Source organism: Accipiter gentilis, chromosome 26 (assembly GCF_929443795.1).
Source record: "Accipiter gentilis chromosome 26, bAccGen1.1, whole genome shotgun sequence".
Lineage (NCBI taxonomy): Eukaryota > Metazoa > Chordata > Aves > Accipitriformes > Accipitridae > Astur > Astur gentilis.
In genome coordinates, this window is record NC_064905.1 from 2,465,131 (window position 1) to 2,483,555 (window position 18,425).

Consider the following 18,425-nt stretch of genomic DNA (forward strand, 5'->3'; position numbering starts at 1 on the left):
CGGAGAGGGGACACTCGGTCGGGGACACCCCACGTGCACACCCTCTCCACCCCCTGCCCCAACACCCCGGGGATGGACGGGGCCGCGTCAGCCGGATGCAGGTGCGTCGGCTGCGCATCGGTGCCCGCTCGCCAGCCCCGGGGGGGTTTATAGCCTCCCCGTGCCTCCGCCCCAGCACTTTCGGCATCGTGGCAGGATGCGGCCGGCACTGGCGGCGTGGCTGGCCCTGAGCCTGCTGGTAGGAACGGGGGCTGAGGATATGTGCGGGGGCCCCCCCGCCACCCCAGCCCACTCCATCTCTGCACCGCGGCTCAGCCCCGAGGAGCGGCTCTCGCCCCACATGCCCGAATCCCTGCGCTGCGACGCCTGCTACGCCATCGCCTTCCAGGTGGGGACTGGGGAGACGGCACCCTGAAACCAGGGGTGAGAGCCCTCACAGGGATGCTCCAGCCTGGGGAGATGCTGTCGGCTCCCCCCGGGGCACACCGCTGATTGCTGCCCTCCGCTGGCACCCCAAAAAAGCCCTTTGGGGCCAGCGAGCCCCCTGGCACCTACTGATGGCCTCACCACCACCCCCCCACCCCCCCCTCCCACCCCCAATGCAAAAGTACTTCGTCTGCCAGGGCCATGAGGAAGGGGGTCTGGACCCCATCCCTGCTTGGGAGCGGGGTCATGGCGGGGCTGCTGCCCTCACTGGCCAGTTTCTGCCCTTTTTCACCCCAGATTGAGGAGCAGCTGCGCAGGGCAGAGGGGAAGGTGGGCAGGAAGGCGCTGAGCGAGTCTGACTACATGGAGGTGCTGGAGAGGAGCTGCTCACAGGGCTGGGAGAGGTGAGCGGGGTGTCCCCGAGGATGGGGGTGTCCCCAGGGATGGGGCTATCCCTGGGGATGGGGATGGATGTCCCCGGGGATGGGGATGTCCCCAGGGATGGGGGTATCCCCGGGGATGGGGGTGTCCCCAACCCCTCCCTCTCCCCACAGCTATGGGGTGCAGGAGCTGGATGGGGAGAAGCGGCTGGCGGGGCCGGGGCTGCCGAGACAGGAGCCCATGAGCGTGATGGTGATGGGGGGACCCTGGCCAGGCAGGTAAGTTGGCAATGAGGGGTGGGTGCCGGGCACTGTCCCCTGGCCGCCGTGGCGGGGGGACATGGTGTGACCCACAGCCGGCTCCTTGCAGGCTGTCCAAGATGTGCCACAGCTACGTGGGCGAGCAGGGAGAAGCGCAGATCTACGGCGCGCACCGTCGGGGCCCGGCCGCCCTTCGGGAGCTGCTCTGCCATGGGGAGAAGGGAGCCTGCACCGGCAGCAAAGCCGGGGGGCCGGTCCCACCCAAGGCGCTGCAGAATGAGCTGTAGCCCTGGCGCAGTTAATGCTTAATGCCCCGGCGACCTTCGGAGCCGACTTCGTCCCCGGCGAGAGCCAAAAGCGCGCCGGGAGGTGGGCGCCTTCCCGGCGTCGCCCATCGCCGACGTCGTGACCGTCCCTCGACGCCCAGCCTGGCTGTGCTGGGAGGATGCTGGTGGCAGCCAGTGCCCCGTGCCACCGGACCCCCCGCGAGCCGGGAATTACTCTGTAACCCACCGGCAATAATGTTTTACCGATGCGGTGTTGACGGCGGGAGTGCCCTGGCCCGCCCGGCGGTGCCAGTCCTAATTAAAGCAGTTAATAGCTGATCCGTCCCCACGGCAGCGCTCCCCGTTTCACAACCGACAGCCAATGGCCGCCTTCCAGTCCGCCACCCCGCGCCACGGCCCGGGTGGTGACTAAAGTCCTTCCCACAGCCATAAAACGCCCCGTGCAGCGACATCGCCGCCGGGGCCGCATCGCCGGAGGATGGGGACCCGCTCGGGAGACCTGGCTCAGCCCCAGGTGAACGCGGCCTCCGTCCCTGTCCCCATCCCCTCCTTGGCCGTACCCTGGGGCAGTGGGGAGGGAGGGGGGTGACTGGGGGTCCGGACCCCGACGATGGCCACCTCGGGGCTGTGGTGGCCAGCCGGTGCTGGCAAAGGATGGGGGTGAGCTTGGGGACTGTGGCAAAGCCCAGGACCAAGGGGACGTGCTGGGATGCTGCAGCTGGGACTGGCTGTGCCATCCTTCCCGGCAGCCGCAGGGTGCTCCGGGCACCCCAGGGCCAGTGGGGACTGCCCTCCACCCTCCCCTGGGGACAAACCACCATGTAGGGACCGGTGGGTTTTGGAGCCCAGACCCCTCTTGGGGGTCAGAGCAGGCGCCGGGTGTGGCTGACCAGCCACGCGTGCCAAGCTGTGGCTCTGGGGCAAAGCGCAGCCCTGTTCCCATGGGACACCCGGGACAACGCTGACCTGGCTCCTGCCTTGCCCTCGCTGCCAGAATGGGAACTCGGTTCTCGCTCCTGCCGGTCCCCCGTGTCCCCCTGGGAAGGAGATGCCTGCGGCAGGCAGGGTGAGTACCGGGGCACCCCCCTGGGCAGCATGGCGCCCACCCCAAATCTTGCTGTAATGCACCATCGGATGGAGACCGGCTGGCCGGGACCCCTCCCCATCCCTGAGGGCACGGGGGGGGGGTCCCTTGGGGCAGTCTATGCCATCCATGGGGATGGTGCAGGGTGTCCCTGCCCTCCCCCCCCGTCCCCCCCCCCGTCCCCAGCCCCAAAGGTGAGCCAGGGCTGAGCTGTGCCACCACATGCCAGGACCCCGGGGCGGGCACCGTGCCCCCCCGGCCAGAGGTGGACATGCTCTACAGGATCGAGGACGTGCCCCCCTGGTACCTCTGCATCCTGCTCGGTTTCCAGGTACGGCCTGGAAGGGGGTAACCCCCATCAGCAGAACCTCAGCCCCTGCTCCCCGTGGTGTGGGGTACCCCAGCCCCGCTGAGTCCCCCCTCCCTCGCCCCCCCCCCCCCAGCACTACCTGACCTGCTTCAGCGGCACCATCGCCGTCCCCTTCCTGCTGGCCGAGAGCCTGTGCGTGGGCAAGGACCAGCTCACCGTCAGCTACCTCATCGGCACCATCTTCACCTGCGTCGGTATCACCACCCTCATCCAGACCACCGTGGGCATCAGGTAGAGCCGCTGCCCTGGCGGGGACCCCCCTGCTGCCCATCCCCAGGCCACGGGGCGCAGGCGTCCCCTCTCGTCCCATTTTCCACCCCCCCAGGCTGCCCCTCTTCCAGGCAAGCGCACTGGCCTTCCTCGTCCCCGCCAAGTCCATCCTGGCCCTGGAGAAGTGGCGATGCCCGCCTGAAGGTGAGGGCGGAGGGGTGCAAAGTGTGTGTGTGGGGTGTCCAGCCGCTCCCCCCCCCCGCACCCAGGGACCACCTCACCTCCCCTCCATCCCCAGAGCAGATCTACGGCAACTGGACTCTGCCGCTTAACACCTCACACGTCTGGCAGCCCCGCATGCGAGAGGTACACCCCACCACCACCCCTGGGGGACCCCAAAATCCTCAGCAGGCTACTGACCCTCCCCCTCCCCCTGCCCTCTCCTCCATGCCCTGCAGATCCAGGGGGCCATCGTGGTGTCCAGCCTGGTGGAGGTGGCCATCGGGCTGCTGGGGCTCCCCGGGGCGCTGCTCAGCTACATCGGGCCGCTGACCGTCACCCCCACCGTCTCCCTCATCGGGCTCTCCGTCTTCCAGGCAGCCGGCGAGCGAGCCGGCTCCCACTGGGGCATCGCCGCGCTGTACGGCACGGGGACGGGGGGGGACAAGGGTGTAGGGGTGTCCGCCGTGGAGCCAGGAGGATGCCAGGGGCATGAAGGACCTCATCTCTCTCCTCTCCTCCCTACCCCAGGACCATCTTCTTGATTGTCTTGTTTGCCCAGTACCTGCGACACGTCAACATCTGCCTGCCCGGCTACCGGCGGGGCAGCGGCTTCGTCCTGCTCCGCGTCCAGATCTTCAAGATGTTCCCGGTAGGGACCGGCCGGGAGCTGCCGGGTCCTGGGGCCTCCCAGAAATCCCCCCTTTTTCCACACGTGGATTTGCAAGCAACGCTGGTTGTGTCCCCGGTCTCTGCCCCGCAGATCATCCTGGCCATCATGGTGGTGTGGTTGCTCTGCTACGTGCTGACGTGCACCAGCGTTTTCCCCAGCCAGCCCGAGGCGTACGGCTACAAGGCCAGGACGGACGCCCGGGGGGAGATCCTGTCCGTGGCACCCTGGTTTCGGGTCCCCTACCCTTGTGAGTGCCAGGCGGCCCCACGGCACCCAGGTCCTGCCAATACCCCTTCGCCCTGGGGGAGGCGAGGACCTGGCACGGCATCACCAGGGCTGGGAAGCGTCCGGGGGGGGTGGGGGGCCCCAAAGTGGCACTGATGAGGGGCTGGGTGCCCCCACCCTGACACCCTGCTCTGCCCACCCCCCCGGGCAGGCCAGTGGGGTCTGCCCACAGTGACCTCGGCGGCCGTGCTGGGCATGTTCAGCGCCACGCTGGCAGGCATTATCGAGTCCATCGGGGACTACTACTCCTGCGCCCGGCTGGCGGGAGCCCCAGCTCCCCCCGTGCACGCCATTAACAGGTAGAGCCAGCCGGCCCCACGCCTGTACCCTGCCCGCGCCGTGGCATCCCTGGGGACCGGGCAGGGATGCTGCGGGAGAGCGGTGGTGGAGACCAGCCCGTTTGCGTTGGTCCCCAGAGGCATTTTCACCGAAGGCATCTCCTGCATCATTGCGGGGCTGTTGGGAACCGGCAACGGCTCCACCTCCTCCAGCCCCAACATCGGCGTCTTGGGCATCACGAAGGTACCGGGGCCGGGCAGGGGTCCCAGCTTAGCCGGGGTGGGGGGGGGGAACGACAGGCGCCGTCACCCGCTGGTGGTCTTTTCATGCAGGTGGGGAGCAGGAGGGTGATACAGTACGGGGCCGGGATCATGCTCGTGTTGGGGACCATCGGAAAGTTCACGGCGCTGTTCGCCTCTCTGCCCGACCCCATCCTCGGCGGGATGTTCTGCACCTTATTCGGTAACCTCGCCGCAGCCGCCTCTCAAACCCGGGGTGCTGTTATCGCCAGCCCTGGGCCATTTCCCTGGAGATTCGGGGGCTGGCGAGCTCAAGGGATGTAGGATGGGCTTTGAGGTTTCAGGTTGAACCACACCTGCATTTGAACGCCCCTCGCTGCCTTCGCGGGCAGCCCACCCAAACGCGCGGCTCCCAGCCGGCAGCAGCAGCGTGGGCATCTCTGCCTGCCTGCAACGCAGCCGCCGTCTCTGCTGGCAGGCATGATCACGGCCGTCGGCCTCTCCAACCTGCAGTTCGTCGACATGAACTCCTCCCGCAATCTCTTCGTGCTGGGCTTCGCCATGTTTTTTGGGCTGACACTGCCAAACTACCTGGATTCCCAACCCAAGGCCATTAACACAGGTACCTGCCAGCCATGAAAAGCCCCGATTTTGGGTGTTTAGGGAGAGAGGAGGGCAGAGCTCACGGGCACTTGCCCACCCCTAGCAAGCAGCTATTAATTGGGAAAATCCAGCTTATCTCACACGCACCGGCTCAGTCCCTGTGCTCTCGCAGGCGTCCCCGAGCTGGACCAGATACTGACGGTGCTGCTAACGACAGAGATGTTCGTCGGGGGCACCATCGCCTTCATCCTGGACAACACCATCCCGGGTATTTAAAGCAGTCGGAGCCAGGGGGAGGAAGCGGGGGGATGGCGTTGGAGGCAGATTCATTTTGGTTTAGAGCTGCAAGAGGGGATCGCAGGGTGAGGTGGGGGCTGATGCTGGGCATCCCCGCTGCGGGTGGGCAGGCACCGGGGGTCTCGACTGACACGATGCCGGCTGCCACAGGGACGCAGGAGGAGCGAGGGCTGGTGCAGTGGAAGGCGGGCGCGCACTCAGACAGCACGGCGAGAGCCAGCTTGAGGAGCTATGACTTCCCCTTTGGGATGAGCGTGGTGAGGAGGAGCCGGTGGTTGAAGCGTGTGCCCATCTGCCCGGTGTTCACGGGGTTTAAGGGCCGGGCGCGGGGCAGCGACGCCGCGGCGGTGGCCACAGACGTGCAGGGTATGGCGGACGGGCTCTCTGTGTGCACGAAGGTCTGAGCGAGGGGAGGGATCGCACCCCGGTGCCGGAGAAGCCGAGGCGAGCTCCCGCGGGTGCTGTCGGTGTTCGTTAGCACCCGCCAAGTCCAAAGCCAAGGCTTGTGGTGCTCGTCTTGAACACAGGGCTAGGGAAACTCCAAGTTGCCTTTCAGGGACATCCTGAGCTCCTGGGGTACAGGCCTGAGGACCACCAACCCCCATGTCATTGCTTCACCTCAAGCTTTAGCTGGTTGAGACTCATTCAGCACTTGCTGAAGCTCAGCCACCATTGGAGATGGCCGGAGCCACAAACTCCCACCTGGGGCCACAGATTTTCATGCTGCGCCCTCAGCTTCAGCAGGGCTGCCCAGCAGCTGAAGAGGGCTCTGTGTGGGTACAGTATCCAGACCAGCGTTAGAATGCCCATTTTAAGATCATACATTAAAAATAATAAAATAAACAATGCAAGCCCACTTGCTCTACCAGTGTCTTTGCTGCATCCTGCACCGTCCCCTCGTCCCTTCTGCGTTGCGAAGGCTTCAGCTGCTTTCCACGGTCCCTCCTGGGCTGCCCACCGTGGAGACACGCCAGATTTTGTCCAGCTCTAGCAACTGCGTGTGAGGTGGGCTTCTGCCCGAACCCTAGTGCAGCGGGAGGGGTGGTTGAGCACAAGCCCTTGGCAAACCCGTCCTGATACGGGGAGCACCGGACAGATGGCTTTATCCCGGCCGCTCCAGCGAAGCACTGCCTCGTGCAGCCGGTTGGTTTTCAGCAGCAGGCACAGAGGGCAGCCGACGGCCTCACTGCAATGGCTGACAGAGTCAAGCCCATTTCTGGGCTTCGGTTTAGCACTAAAATCGAAAAGCTGAAGCCAGCATTGCGTGACCCTGTCGCGGTCTGGCCACACTGGCGTGGTGGCACGGCCACACGCTTGCTCCCCAGCCTGAGCAAAAGAGCAGAAGTGAGAAAACCCATGGGTTGAGACAAGGACAGTTTAATAAGAGGGGAAAAAAATAACCACCAAAAAACCCTAAGTGATGCAAATGCTCAGCCAGGCTCTGAGCAGCGGAAGAGCCCTCGCTTTTCTGCTGCTGTCCCAGTTTTGTCGCTGAACATGACGTTACACGGTGTGCAATACCCTTTTGGTCAGCTGTGTCCCCTCCCAGCTTCTTGCCCACCCTCGGCCTGCTTGCTAGGGCCAGAGCAAGAGCAAGAGCAAGCCCTGATGCTGTGCAAGTGCCATTCAGCAACAGCCGAAACACTAGGGTGCCATCAAATCTGTTTTAGTCGCAAACCCCAAACACAGCAGCGCAGGGGCTGTAATGGAGAACAGCAGCTCCATCCTAGCAGAGACCATCAATCGGGAAGTTCACCTCTTCAATAAGCCTCACGGTGTTGTGGTTGACTGGGATACAGCAGGGAAATAAAAGCAAAGAAACCAAACCATAGTAGGGCTGGCTCTTTCACAGCAAGCTGGCTCCTAGCAGCAGCATTCAGTTGCCAATCACCCTGAGCTAATCGCACCCGGGCTGAAACTCTGGGAGAAAGCTCACCAACAAGCAACTGCTGCCAGCCATGCAGGGGTTTGCTGGTGAAACTCCCACTCCAGCTAAAAATAAGCCAAGGCATAGTAGTATGTTATTTCCTGACCTTCTGTCTTTAGGTGCTCAAGTCTAAACTATCTCCAAGTTAGTGGAAACGCCAGAATAGTTTTGCTGCTTCTATGAAGGCCGGATCTCAGGTTAGGAAAGGGGAAGGTAACGCTTAGTAAGGAGCCCGGGATAATTACAATTAACATTTTGCAGAGCAACAGCAAAATGAGTTGGTCTGACTGAATTCCTCTAAGAGGGATTCTTCCATCTGGAGCAAGCCTGATGCAGCAATGTGGTTATGCTGCAGGGTTACACCTGCGTAAAGGCTTCATCTCACTCTTCCCATCCTGCAGTGCTGCATAATTTCTGAAGTGTTTCCATTTGGTTTAATTGGAGCTCAAAAGAAAAAAAAAAAAGATATTAACAGCAAAGCTGGGCAAAGTTATGAAGCAAGAGTGGATCAGACTGGTTTCTGAGGACTGCTGGAGGCTGTTGCTGCAGCCACACAACTCACCCACAGCCTCCTGCAGCTCTCAGGTTTACAGGACTGAGAGCACCCCAGCTCCAACAGCCACCATGCCAAAGTGTCCGACAGCACGCTTTATATAGTGCCATCAGCTGTTAACTAGGACTGCCTGTGCTGCCAGCAGCAGCAGAGCTGAACTGGGATTAGCAGTGGTGAGAACGAAGGAAAATATGCCCAAGCAAGCACATAAAGTGGGAGGAAAGAAAGAAAAGAGCAGTTGAAGTCCAACCTCAGGTGGGTATTTTGGGCTATCTTGTTACAAACAGCCTTACAGGCACTGTATCCATAATGTCATCCCTTTCCTCTGCATGCTGCCAAATGAGTTTCCATGTGAGATGCATATTCATGAGACAGCCACCACATCAGTTCTACTATTATTTATTTTTTTAAATATTTTTGAAAAAATATAATTTTTTTACAATATTTTCAACTTAAACACTATTCACACTGAACACGTATGGCAGCTTAACCTACCCGAATATGAAGTTTAAGAAGCCAAAACTGTTCTAGCTTTATTAAAAGAAAAAAAAAAAAAAGTTGTTGTGCTGTAGACTATTGTGTAGTGATGATTAAACAAAGCAAGGGAAAAGCACCACTCAAATCACTAATGCTAGGGTTTTCTTGGTTAAATCCAGCTATAATAAAGTTGTATGCTAAAAGTTACATAGGCAGTGCTATGCACATATCTGGGTTCTTGGAAGAAATTGTGATGAAACTCACATCTCCTTTAACATAATCAGGAAGTGAAACATTTCTAACATGATAACATACTGCAAAGTACAGGGAATTTCTTCCTTCCAATCGCTTGGATGTTAGTTCAGTAGGTGAGATCTACGACTCTGTACAGGTCTGTAAAATTTCTGTTAAATCTCATGCTGCTTAAAAGGAGCATGAAGTTTTTTAAGGGGAAAAATTAACATTAGTAACAATACTGATATTTCAAAGGAAAGTTAGCTAATTTGCCTAACAATCAGATATCCTTGCTTTCATTTTTAAGTTAAGGCATTATCAGGTGCAAACTAGCACCAGTTAACACATCTGTAGTTAAAAACAGACCATCCATAGCAAATTCCAAGTCCTATTTTAAAAAGACAGAGTCTGCAGAAGGTTTTATAAACGTGGTACTTTGTCTCAACTTGACTGGTGCTTCTTACCTCACTGCCTCCTTTGCAGAAAGCCAGGGCCCAATTATGTTTCCATTAAACTTTTGACAGATTTACTTAATAACAGTCTCAGCACTTTTATTGAGCATGCAAGACTAACAAAACTTTGGCAATGCATAAGTGTAACACAGTGACAAGAAGAGAGAGCTTTTACAATTAAATCTTCTAATACTGGCTTCACAGTGTGGAAATTGTGCTACATCCACCAAGAGAGGGCCCAGTCTACTCAAATATTTAAGTACTTCACCCCAGGAACAAACTCCTTTGCGTTTGGATTCAGATTGCTCTTGACCTGAGGAAAGGAAAAACAGAAGTCTAGTTGAATCATTATTTTCATCTTCCATTTTCAAGCTGAATACAATTCTGGGCAGACAGCATTAAGAACAGTTTACGGACTTAGAGTAACAGTCAGGCATATAATCAGGTTTTTGCATATACCAAAAGTCTCTATAATCGCTAGAAAAGCCCACTCCTCTGTGCTAGTACCTGAATTACCCATCCTTCCTTAGCACCACCTGGATGTTTCAGTCAGATGAGGGCTCAGGGAATAAGAAACAAGAAAACCACAGGCACGCATCAAATACAGCAACTTTGCTTAATGCTGAAATAGCTTTTTCTGAAGTTGAGCTGTTAAAACGTGCCATGAGGCTTTTAGATCTTGCTTATTTAAGCAAGAGGAGACTTGTTGCAGGAACTTAAGCTGTTTCTGGGAATTTAACATATACGAGCGCTGTATTGATTTTTTACAATTCTATGTCTGTGACTACCCAGTCCTCTCACTTGGCAAGCTGCTGCTCTACAATGTCCTGCTTTGTCCACCTGCTATAGGTGGGCAGCCAGCACCTTCAGAATGAGCTCTTTATCACAAGGAAATGGAGGATTAGGCTTTTGTGTTCTTAATTGAGTCTAAAACTGCTGCCTGCAGCTGCTTAAACTTGGAAAAGTAGGGGTTTGCACCTGAATATCACAGCCATTGTGTGACACTATGGTGTGGTTTTTGTACTCTGTATCAGTAACTTCGTAACTTGTTAGGCAAAATATGTACACACTGCCCTTTCCTTTTAGTTAAGCTCTGAACAGAAGTCATAGAGCAAGAAACAGGGAAATAATCATAGTTTAGCTGCTTTCCTCTTTCTTAGGATTTCTACAAAGAGATCTGCTATTGTTCACATGATCCAAACCATACCTTAGAATATGGCTCGCACCTACCCAACATGTAAGTGTTGACAGATGCTGAATTAAACTTTTGCAGTCCTGTCACCAAATGGCACTTCACACGGTCAGCATGCTTTGCTCACTGCCTTTCTTTCATAACATGGTATGCATACCCAAAGCCACTTGAATTTATATCACAGGTGAGGAAAGGCACCATGCGGTTATGAAGAAAATCACTGAATAGGTCACATCACTCAAGGAAACATCCCTTGCCCAACTCTCCCACATTTCCCCCTCCACCATAGCCACACATGGTTAAGAGTCTCTGGCCTACATGTAAAGGATTTTCTCTAGCCACTATCAGCAACAAAAATCAGCCTTGGACAAAGAGAGATGTCAAGTTTTAGAAGTATGATGAGAAACTGAATTTACCACCAGATCCTCCAGTGATGAGCTGTCACTGATAACAAGGTCATTGAACTGGTCCTGGATTTGATCCATTGTTTGTGGGAGATCACGGGCTGGAATAAACCATTCGTGCTCCTCCTCTTCTTCCAGCATCTCCTGGAAACAGCGCTCAATAAATTCTTCTTCCCACAACTCCTCTTCGATCTATACAATGAGAAGAAACCGCTTCATCAGCAAACTTATTGAGAGCCTGTGTTTTCATTCCAAGGTTTGTGCACCTAGCTGACCTTCCTTCTAGCTATGCAACAGGACTTCTAGCAGAACACCATGCTTGTGCTGCAGGAAGGCAAGCAGCTTTGACTTTTTTAATGTAGAGAAGTGCTTGGAACTTGGGCTGCAGTTAAAAGGGAATGGGAGGAGAACACCCCAGCCCTAGCTGTTCTGTTTGCAGCTTGTTATGAGCTCAAGGAGAAGGAAAATGTTAGTTTCAGGTGAAAATTTCAGTTGTACCAACTAGTGTGGACTGAACTGACTTCAAGTGTGAGGAAGGGAACCAGGGACAACACATGCAGCCGGGCACACTCCCTCGGTAAGTGTCCTACAAGATTCTTGGGGAAAAAAAATAACCACTGTCCATCACTGAATGAGGAACAAACAACACCTCCTTGGCTATAGATTATGTGTTCGCCCAGTGCAGTTCTCCTAAGGAACTCCACATGATCTTAGCAGTTGCTAAAAATGCTGACCTGCTGTACTACACACAGGACCCATCAACTGATGCAGAACTGACACGCATTGCAAAGATTAAAGGAAAGTTTTGCTTGGTTGTTCAGTAAACAAGCTTTTGGAGGGAGTTCATTCTGACAAATTTTCCATACCCTGCATCGCAGTACTTAAAAGTGGAAAGCAGGGAAACAGAAGCTGGTGTGAATGACTCGCCAGACAAAACGGAGCGGAAAAATGATTCAGGACATGTTTAAAAGTTCACTCAATGGAAGCTCGAACAAGTTTTCCTATCTATCCTTCACTCTGAAATCAAACGCGTACTCGATCCTAAAGTGGAAATTAGGTTACATACCACAAATACCAAATCAAAAAGGTTAATGCCAGAGTTCGGGATTCCGATAAAATCCAGGTCCCCTGTGCTTGGGGCAAACACACTCACCAGCTCACTTGGTGCTCAAGACGCACAGCTTTGGGGAACAGGGACTCATCACCATATGCTCTAAGCCTGTGTCCGGACAATTCAAACCCCGCATGAACCACCGACTTGGTGATTTCCCCAGTAAAGCACTCCAGCAAGGACAGCGGTCTCCAATCAATCCTTCTTGCGAGGCGCTGTCTCCATCCTGCATGCAGGTAAAATGCAGCCGTGGGCACACAGCCACAAGCTAGTATTACAGCAGGGGTTGCCCAGCTCCAGGTTTTTTGTTACATGGCTGTACACCTACAAGTGCCTCCAATGGCAGCTCCAGAAGTACTAAATAACATTTAATTCCCCAAATGTCTTGAAATTAATATTGCCTCTTTGTATTTTCCAGCCCAAGTTTAACTTGTTCAGGTTCCCAGAGAGACGTGCCTACAGCGGCAGGCGACCAGGCTGCCACATTGTGTTTGCCTGCCTGAATAAGACGATTCTCCCCTCGTGCTCCCACTTTTCCTCTTCTCTGAAAATGGAGTCTGTACCTGAAAAAATACTTTATTCACAGCAGAACTCTTAGCTGCTTCCCCAAGAACTACATGTCCTGTATGCTAACTACAGTACAGCCCCCAGGAGGAAAAACCCACCAAACAGGAAACAACACTGAGATCATCCTAGCATATTGCACAAGAGAATTTAGATTTTGCGAGCAACCTGAATTTCAGATTACGTTTGTGCCCTGCTGGCACCCTAAAGAGAAAGCAACAGGTGTATCCTATTTCAGAAGCTCAGACTTCAGCACAGCCATACTGTGCTGGAGTGCAGAGAAAGCAGCTACCTGAGTACAAAGATCAAGTTTTGATTAAGAAAGGGGCGGTGGAAAGAGGTAGGCTGTTCCCAGCCTCCAAAGGAGAGAGCTGCGTCCAGATGCAAGGTGAAATATGAAGTTAAGGCTTCCTTCCAACCCAATTGCGAAGGCCAGCTGTAAGACACTTAAGTATTAAGCAACAAAGAGGACTGTCACCCAACAGCTACATCCACCAACTCCCTTAGGAACAACAGCCCTGTTGACGAGGCAGGTATGCACCTGGACGTATCCAGTTCAGAAGTACAACAGCGGGCATGTTTGCACATGTAAAACCTCCGCAACTCAGCAGCCTAGCAAGACTTGTCCCTTCCAAAGTGCCACATAAAGTCTGTCAACTATTTTTTGTTTCTCCCTCCTGCAGAAGTAAGGAATCAATGGATACATTAGAACATGTTGCACTTCCCATATTTTCCATCAAGATTACAGAAAAGAAGTATTTACTGCCAGAGAAAATGTTCCCCAGGATTATTTTAGCAAGCCTATCTTAAAAACTCCTTTTCTAAAGGATTCTCAGGCTTGTACCCCAGTTGCTAAGCCACAGTGCCTCCCCCTTCAGCTAGAAAATGGTAAGGCACATCACAAGACATTTATCAAGGGAAATTACTTGCCTGCCTGTTAAATTCCTCTTCGTTCTCCATCCACATGTACTCCGCAAAGGGATTGTCATCTTCATGAGAATGACCATTTATAATCACATCTTCACTGATGATGCTTGGGCTAGTACTGCTGCGACTTGGATCTTTCATGGCTGCGTCTTTGTTTCGAAGTCTGCAATTAAGAAATGTGGTAATTAAAGATGTGCAGATTCGCTCATCACCCTGCTTCTGCATAAGCCCAGCCCAAGGGAAGGCTGCACCTGTATTTGAAGGTTCCAGGTAGCCTTAGTGACTGTAGCAGAGGAGCTCTGCTAACTGCAGCAAGTAAAAAACTATCAGAAACACCATTTCCATTGTATGCAGATTTGAGTGACAAATTAATTTCCCAAATTAAACCTCACCAAATGCCAAGCACCACGACCAATAAAAAGTGACAGGAAAAAAACCCAGAAAGCATGCGTACTTGCCAGTAGGAAAGTATTTAAGGCAACGTTCAAGAAACAAAAGGGAAAATTTGTTTTCCAAAATACTTTTAAAACTCCCACCCGAGTTTCAGCAAACTCCCCTGGAAATGAACTGCTCAGCATCCGTACTGTTTCAGAGGTGGTGGGCAACACTTCAGGGAAATTTCCAAGGATACCCACAGTAGGGGAAACTTCGGCATGACTTTTAGCCTACCCGAATTCAGTTACAAGATGTTCCATGTGATCACATGAACCAACTTTCACAGCCATCTCACCGCTGGGAAACCTTGCAAGTGAGGCAGAAACCATTACGCACCGATTCCTCACAGAGCCAAGTTGGCACAACAGTTCTTACAGCTACTTCATTAGCAAAAGCCCACTGATGGCGAAGCTTCAGGTAAAGAACACCATAAGGCACTGGAAGACAGTACGTGCTTGCCTGTCATCCTACTTCATTAATATGGATTGAGTCACGCCTGAAGAGCACTCAGCATTTCTGCGTGTCCATATGAGATATCACAACATGCTGAACTCAAGGAATGAAGGTACAGTTGGCAAACGTGTTTGTTCCACCTAACCACCACCAAAAGCAGGACAAAACCTATATTTGGTCTGAATCCTTGTCCTAAGAATGGTATTGCAGCTTTTCCATCGGGCCTGTGTGAAGCTTGTAACTCTTGAGTTCAGAGACCCAAGTCTGCTCACAGCCTGGGCTCTTGCTGGAAATCTTATTTGTGTTGTAAAGTAAATGAGATAATGCTGCTGATTTTCTTATACCATGCTTAAGTACAGGTATTAATACTGGAAAAGCTGAATATTTTTAGATACCAATACTGGCAGTGTTAAATATTTTGACAACAGTATACAAAGCCTGTGAGGCAATGAGCTCAAAAAAAACCCCCAAAAACCCAAAAACCCCCAAACTTGAATGATTTTCCAGTGCTAAAAATTCACAATGAAACGATGCAGCAGTAAGTATTTTTATTTTATTCACAACTCGATGTTTTAGCTCATTGTCTGCAAACGAAAAAATGACTTATTTGGAGAAGAGGCTATCAAAATATAGCCTCCACTGGCATTACAGTACAAGGGCTTATCACGTAGCAGCTCATATTTCTCTTTCTATTTCAGTTGGTCCTATTATCTGTGGAATTAATGCAAGTTTTGGTTCAAAATGCATTCTTGATAATACCAGGTCAAAAACCTGCCACGTCCAAAAGATCAATTAAGAAAAGCACAAAGAAAAAGGAACTTGCCTGGTTTGCTCTATTCAAGGCTTTTAAATCAAAGGCAAACCCAAGTACGGAAGTCACTTTAGCTCCTTAGGAAGTACAACAAATGAGACAAGAACCCGGGTATTCTAGCAAGAGAAAACAGGTTCTTTTTCATGTTCTTTCAAAACAAACTTGCAAAGGATTACTGGCAGCATTTAACGTGAAACAGGAAAAGACATTGCATTTAACACCCCAACTCAAGCTTGAAATTGCTTTAAGTAACTTCAGCTGTTCACAAGCTAACAAACAGGATGGACTAAAAGAAATAAAAGACCTCAGAGTCTAAAAAGCCTGATTTCTTCTTTTTTTAGCGTTTTCACGTTGGTTTTGTGGAGTGAATCTTGACATTAATATTCTACCAGGCTTTCTGCACACCAACAATTTACACTACAGGTGAATAACTGCAAGGTTACTGTAAGGTACTCGGGCCACATTCCAGGCAACTCTTGTACAAAGACCACAGCACCTAGACAAGTCCATAAAGTTAAAAATAATAATTAAAACACCCCTACTTGTTTGTGTAAAAGCTTGAAAGGTTAATTTGTCGAATCATGGGCAAGTTTTCAAATTTCTTAAGTTTCCCATAGAACACAAGCCATTTGCTTTAGGAGGGAGGGAAGTACAGTGTTTCACATTTGGACTGAAACAACTTTTTCCATTACTGCCCAAGGACGATGTGGATCATTATCTTCGAGAAAGATCCAAGGCTCAGCCTGAATATCTGAAGTTTATCTGATGAAGCCCCAAGTCCGCTCATGTTTTCCCACAGGAAAACATATCAACTAACACTTACCCTGCATGAACGGTTAGGAAGCCCCAGGCCAGTCCCTTACTCACAGCACTCCTTGTAATTTGATTTTCTGCAACTTGTACTAAAATACACTGTATAGGGAGCTTTCCATTTCAAGATACAAACCAGTTGGCTTTCTGTGCTTATTTGCAAGGACAAGATTAGTCTCATTTCACTTGTATTAGATACAGGCTTTTTAGTCAAGAGCTACAGACAATTCTGAGGAGGAGATACAAATGCCACTTTAGTCTTGCAAAAAGTCACAATCTAAGAAGGCTGCTGCAGAAAAGAAGCCACAGTGACAGGCTACGCTACCATCGTGAATAAAAAGAATACATTTTCCATCTGGGAGTAGGTGGAAAGCAGAGGATCCTGAATCTCCTTACACTAGAACAGGAAATAGAACATTAGTAGTGCTAAGGAACAGAAAATACAGAGAATTCTGCCATAGTCCTATGACTGGCAATCCAGCCCCAAATTATTCCAGGATTTTGGTGGGAGGTGGGGGTGATGCAGGAAGAGCAGTGTTAAGTGCATAAGAAAAGACAGAAAAAAATACAGGATTTTTATCTCGGGAATTATATCAGAAATTAAAAAACCTGTAACAGCAGGACTTTCAGTTGACTCAAAGTGTTTTCTGCATGAAGCGTGGAACTTGTTACTGTATAACATCATTAAGGTCCATTAATTTACCCGCTTCTCTGAATTTTGCTGCGTTTATAGCAATGAAGAGCCCTAGACTGACCATCATTAAAATTCAAAGCTTTGCGATTGAAGATTTTGCATTTAAACCCCAATCACAAAAGAAGATTATCTACCGCCTACTTCAGAAGATAAGGTCAACGGGCCTAATTCCATATAGCAAAACCCAGGTCCTTACCCTTGATTGAAAAAATCCAGAGGAATAAATATGAGGTATTTGCCTCAAGCACCCAAAAGCAGCAGAGAACAGCGAGCAGCACATCAGGACTTCAGTAGCAGCTGAAGTTTAAGCAAAGCTGTTTTAGTGCAGCAGGGAGTACTTTGAACTTCTGCAGAAGATGGTGTTATTTGTTTATTAACTAGCGATTACTCTTGTGAGTCAGGAGCGCTGGCCAAGTTCCTCGTTATCTAATTAGATTAGCAACCGGCAGTTATCAAGCGATTATACTCCGTATAATAAATAGATTTCTCAACCGAATCCGTGAGGGATGCCAGCGCTGTCCGACACCAACACTCCAAAGCACCGCGCCGGAGCTGACCTGGAACCAGCCGACCGGCGCAGCGGGCCAGCACCGAGGCGTGAAGAACCAGCCGGCCGTCACGTCTGCGGGGCGGCAGGGGGTTCGCTCCCCGAAACGCCCTTCTCGCTACCGGCGTTTTCGGTAGCGGCGACCGCCGAGGCCCGCGGAGCCGCTTGGCTTCAGCGGGAACGGGGCGAACCCGTAAAGCTTCAGCCGCTCTCCCCCGACACCACCTCGGTTACCGAGGCGAGGCGAGGCGAGGCGAGGCGAGGCGGGCTCCCCCCCTCCCGGCAGAGCGGCCGCGTACCCGCCGTGGCGAGAAACGCCCGGGAATCGCAGACAGCCCCCAGCTGCCTCCGCGGGTGGATCCAGCCCCGCCGCTCTGCGCCTGAGGAGCCGCCCGCTTTGTTCGCCCGCAAGGGCCGCCCCCGCGGCGGGGGTGCCGTGCCGTGCCGTTCTGTTCCGTTCCCTCCCGTCAGGCCCCGCGCCGCCGGAGCGCACCCCCCACCCCCCCCCAGGACCCGGATGGAGCTGGAGACAATAAAGACGGCGCCACGGGGCGGCCCCGCCGCGCAGGCCACGCCGCCGCGGGGGGCGGGGGGGGAACGACGACGGGGACGACGACGACACGCACACGACACGCTGAGGGACGGACGGACGGACCGACCGACGGACCGACGCCTCAGGGGAGGGGGCGGCTCCCCCCGCGGCGGCCCGGGGCTGCGCGCCCCCCCCTCACCTGCGCGCAGAGGGAAGGACCGCGGGTGCGCAGGCCGGCTCCCAGCTGCTCCGCCGCCGCCGCCTCGTCCCCCGCTCCGCTGCCGGCTCCGCTCCGCGCCCGCCGCCCCGCTCCCCTCCCAGCGCCGCAGCCCGCCGGACGTGAAATCACTTCCGCTACCTGCGTGACCTCACAGACGCCGCCCCCTTCTCCCCCGGAAGCAGCGGCGGCCGGGCGCGGCCGGCCGGCCGGCAGCCCGGGCGGAGAGGCGGCGCGCTGCATGCCGGGACGAGCAGTCCTTCCGCCCCCCCGGGCCGCGCCGTGCGGCACGCCGGGAGTTGTAGTTCCGCCCGGCTGCCATTTCGCGCGGCGGCGCGGGGCAGGCCGGGAAGCGCAGTCCCGCCGGGGCAGGGCAAGCCGCCATCTTGTGGCGCCGGCTGGGATGGAGGCGCCGAGGGGCCAGTCGTGCTAACAAAGAGGTAGTCGCCAAACGCCACCGCCCTCCCCACAC

General features: G+C 53.7%; 3 protein-coding genes across 3 annotated transcripts; 2 read left to right on the plus strand and 1 right to left on the minus strand.

The window, feature by feature from the left end:
• Positions 1-196: 196 nt before the first annotated feature.
• Positions 197-1,516, plus strand: MZB1 (marginal zone B and B1 cell specific protein). The gene is made up of 4 exons (XM_049829518.1): positions 197-388; positions 724-830; positions 981-1,085; positions 1,177-1,516. The coding sequence occupies exons 1-4, from the start codon at positions 197-199 to the stop codon at positions 1,352-1,354; spliced, it is 582 nt and encodes a 193-aa protein (XP_049685475.1). The 3' UTR covers positions 1,355-1,516.
• A 316-nt stretch (positions 1,517-1,832) lies between these two features.
• SLC23A1 (solute carrier family 23 member 1) lies at positions 1,833-6,457 on the plus strand. Its single transcript, XM_049829367.1, has 15 exons — positions 1,833-1,868; positions 2,349-2,420; positions 2,668-2,769; positions 2,882-3,039; positions 3,134-3,222; positions 3,317-3,384; positions 3,477-3,658; positions 3,769-3,889; positions 4,001-4,157; positions 4,347-4,494; positions 4,612-4,717; positions 4,807-4,936; positions 5,192-5,335; positions 5,489-5,584; positions 5,764-6,457. Exons 1-15 carry the CDS (start codon positions 1,833-1,835, stop codon positions 6,015-6,017), a joined length of 1,863 nt encoding a protein of 620 aa, XP_049685324.1. The 3' UTR covers positions 6,018-6,457.
• Positions 6,458-8,476: 2,019 nt separating this feature from the next.
• PAIP2 (poly(A) binding protein interacting protein 2) lies at positions 8,477-18,075 on the minus strand. The gene is made up of 4 exons (XM_049829603.1): positions 17,936-18,075; positions 13,458-13,617; positions 10,865-11,044; positions 8,477-9,569 (listed from the first exon to the last, which is right to left on the minus strand). The coding sequence occupies exons 2-4, from the start codon at positions 13,593-13,595 to the stop codon at positions 9,504-9,506; spliced, it is 384 nt and encodes a 127-aa protein (XP_049685560.1). The 5' UTR covers positions 13,596-13,617; positions 17,936-18,075; the 3' UTR covers positions 8,477-9,503.
• Between the last annotated feature and the right edge of the window lie 350 nt (positions 18,076-18,425).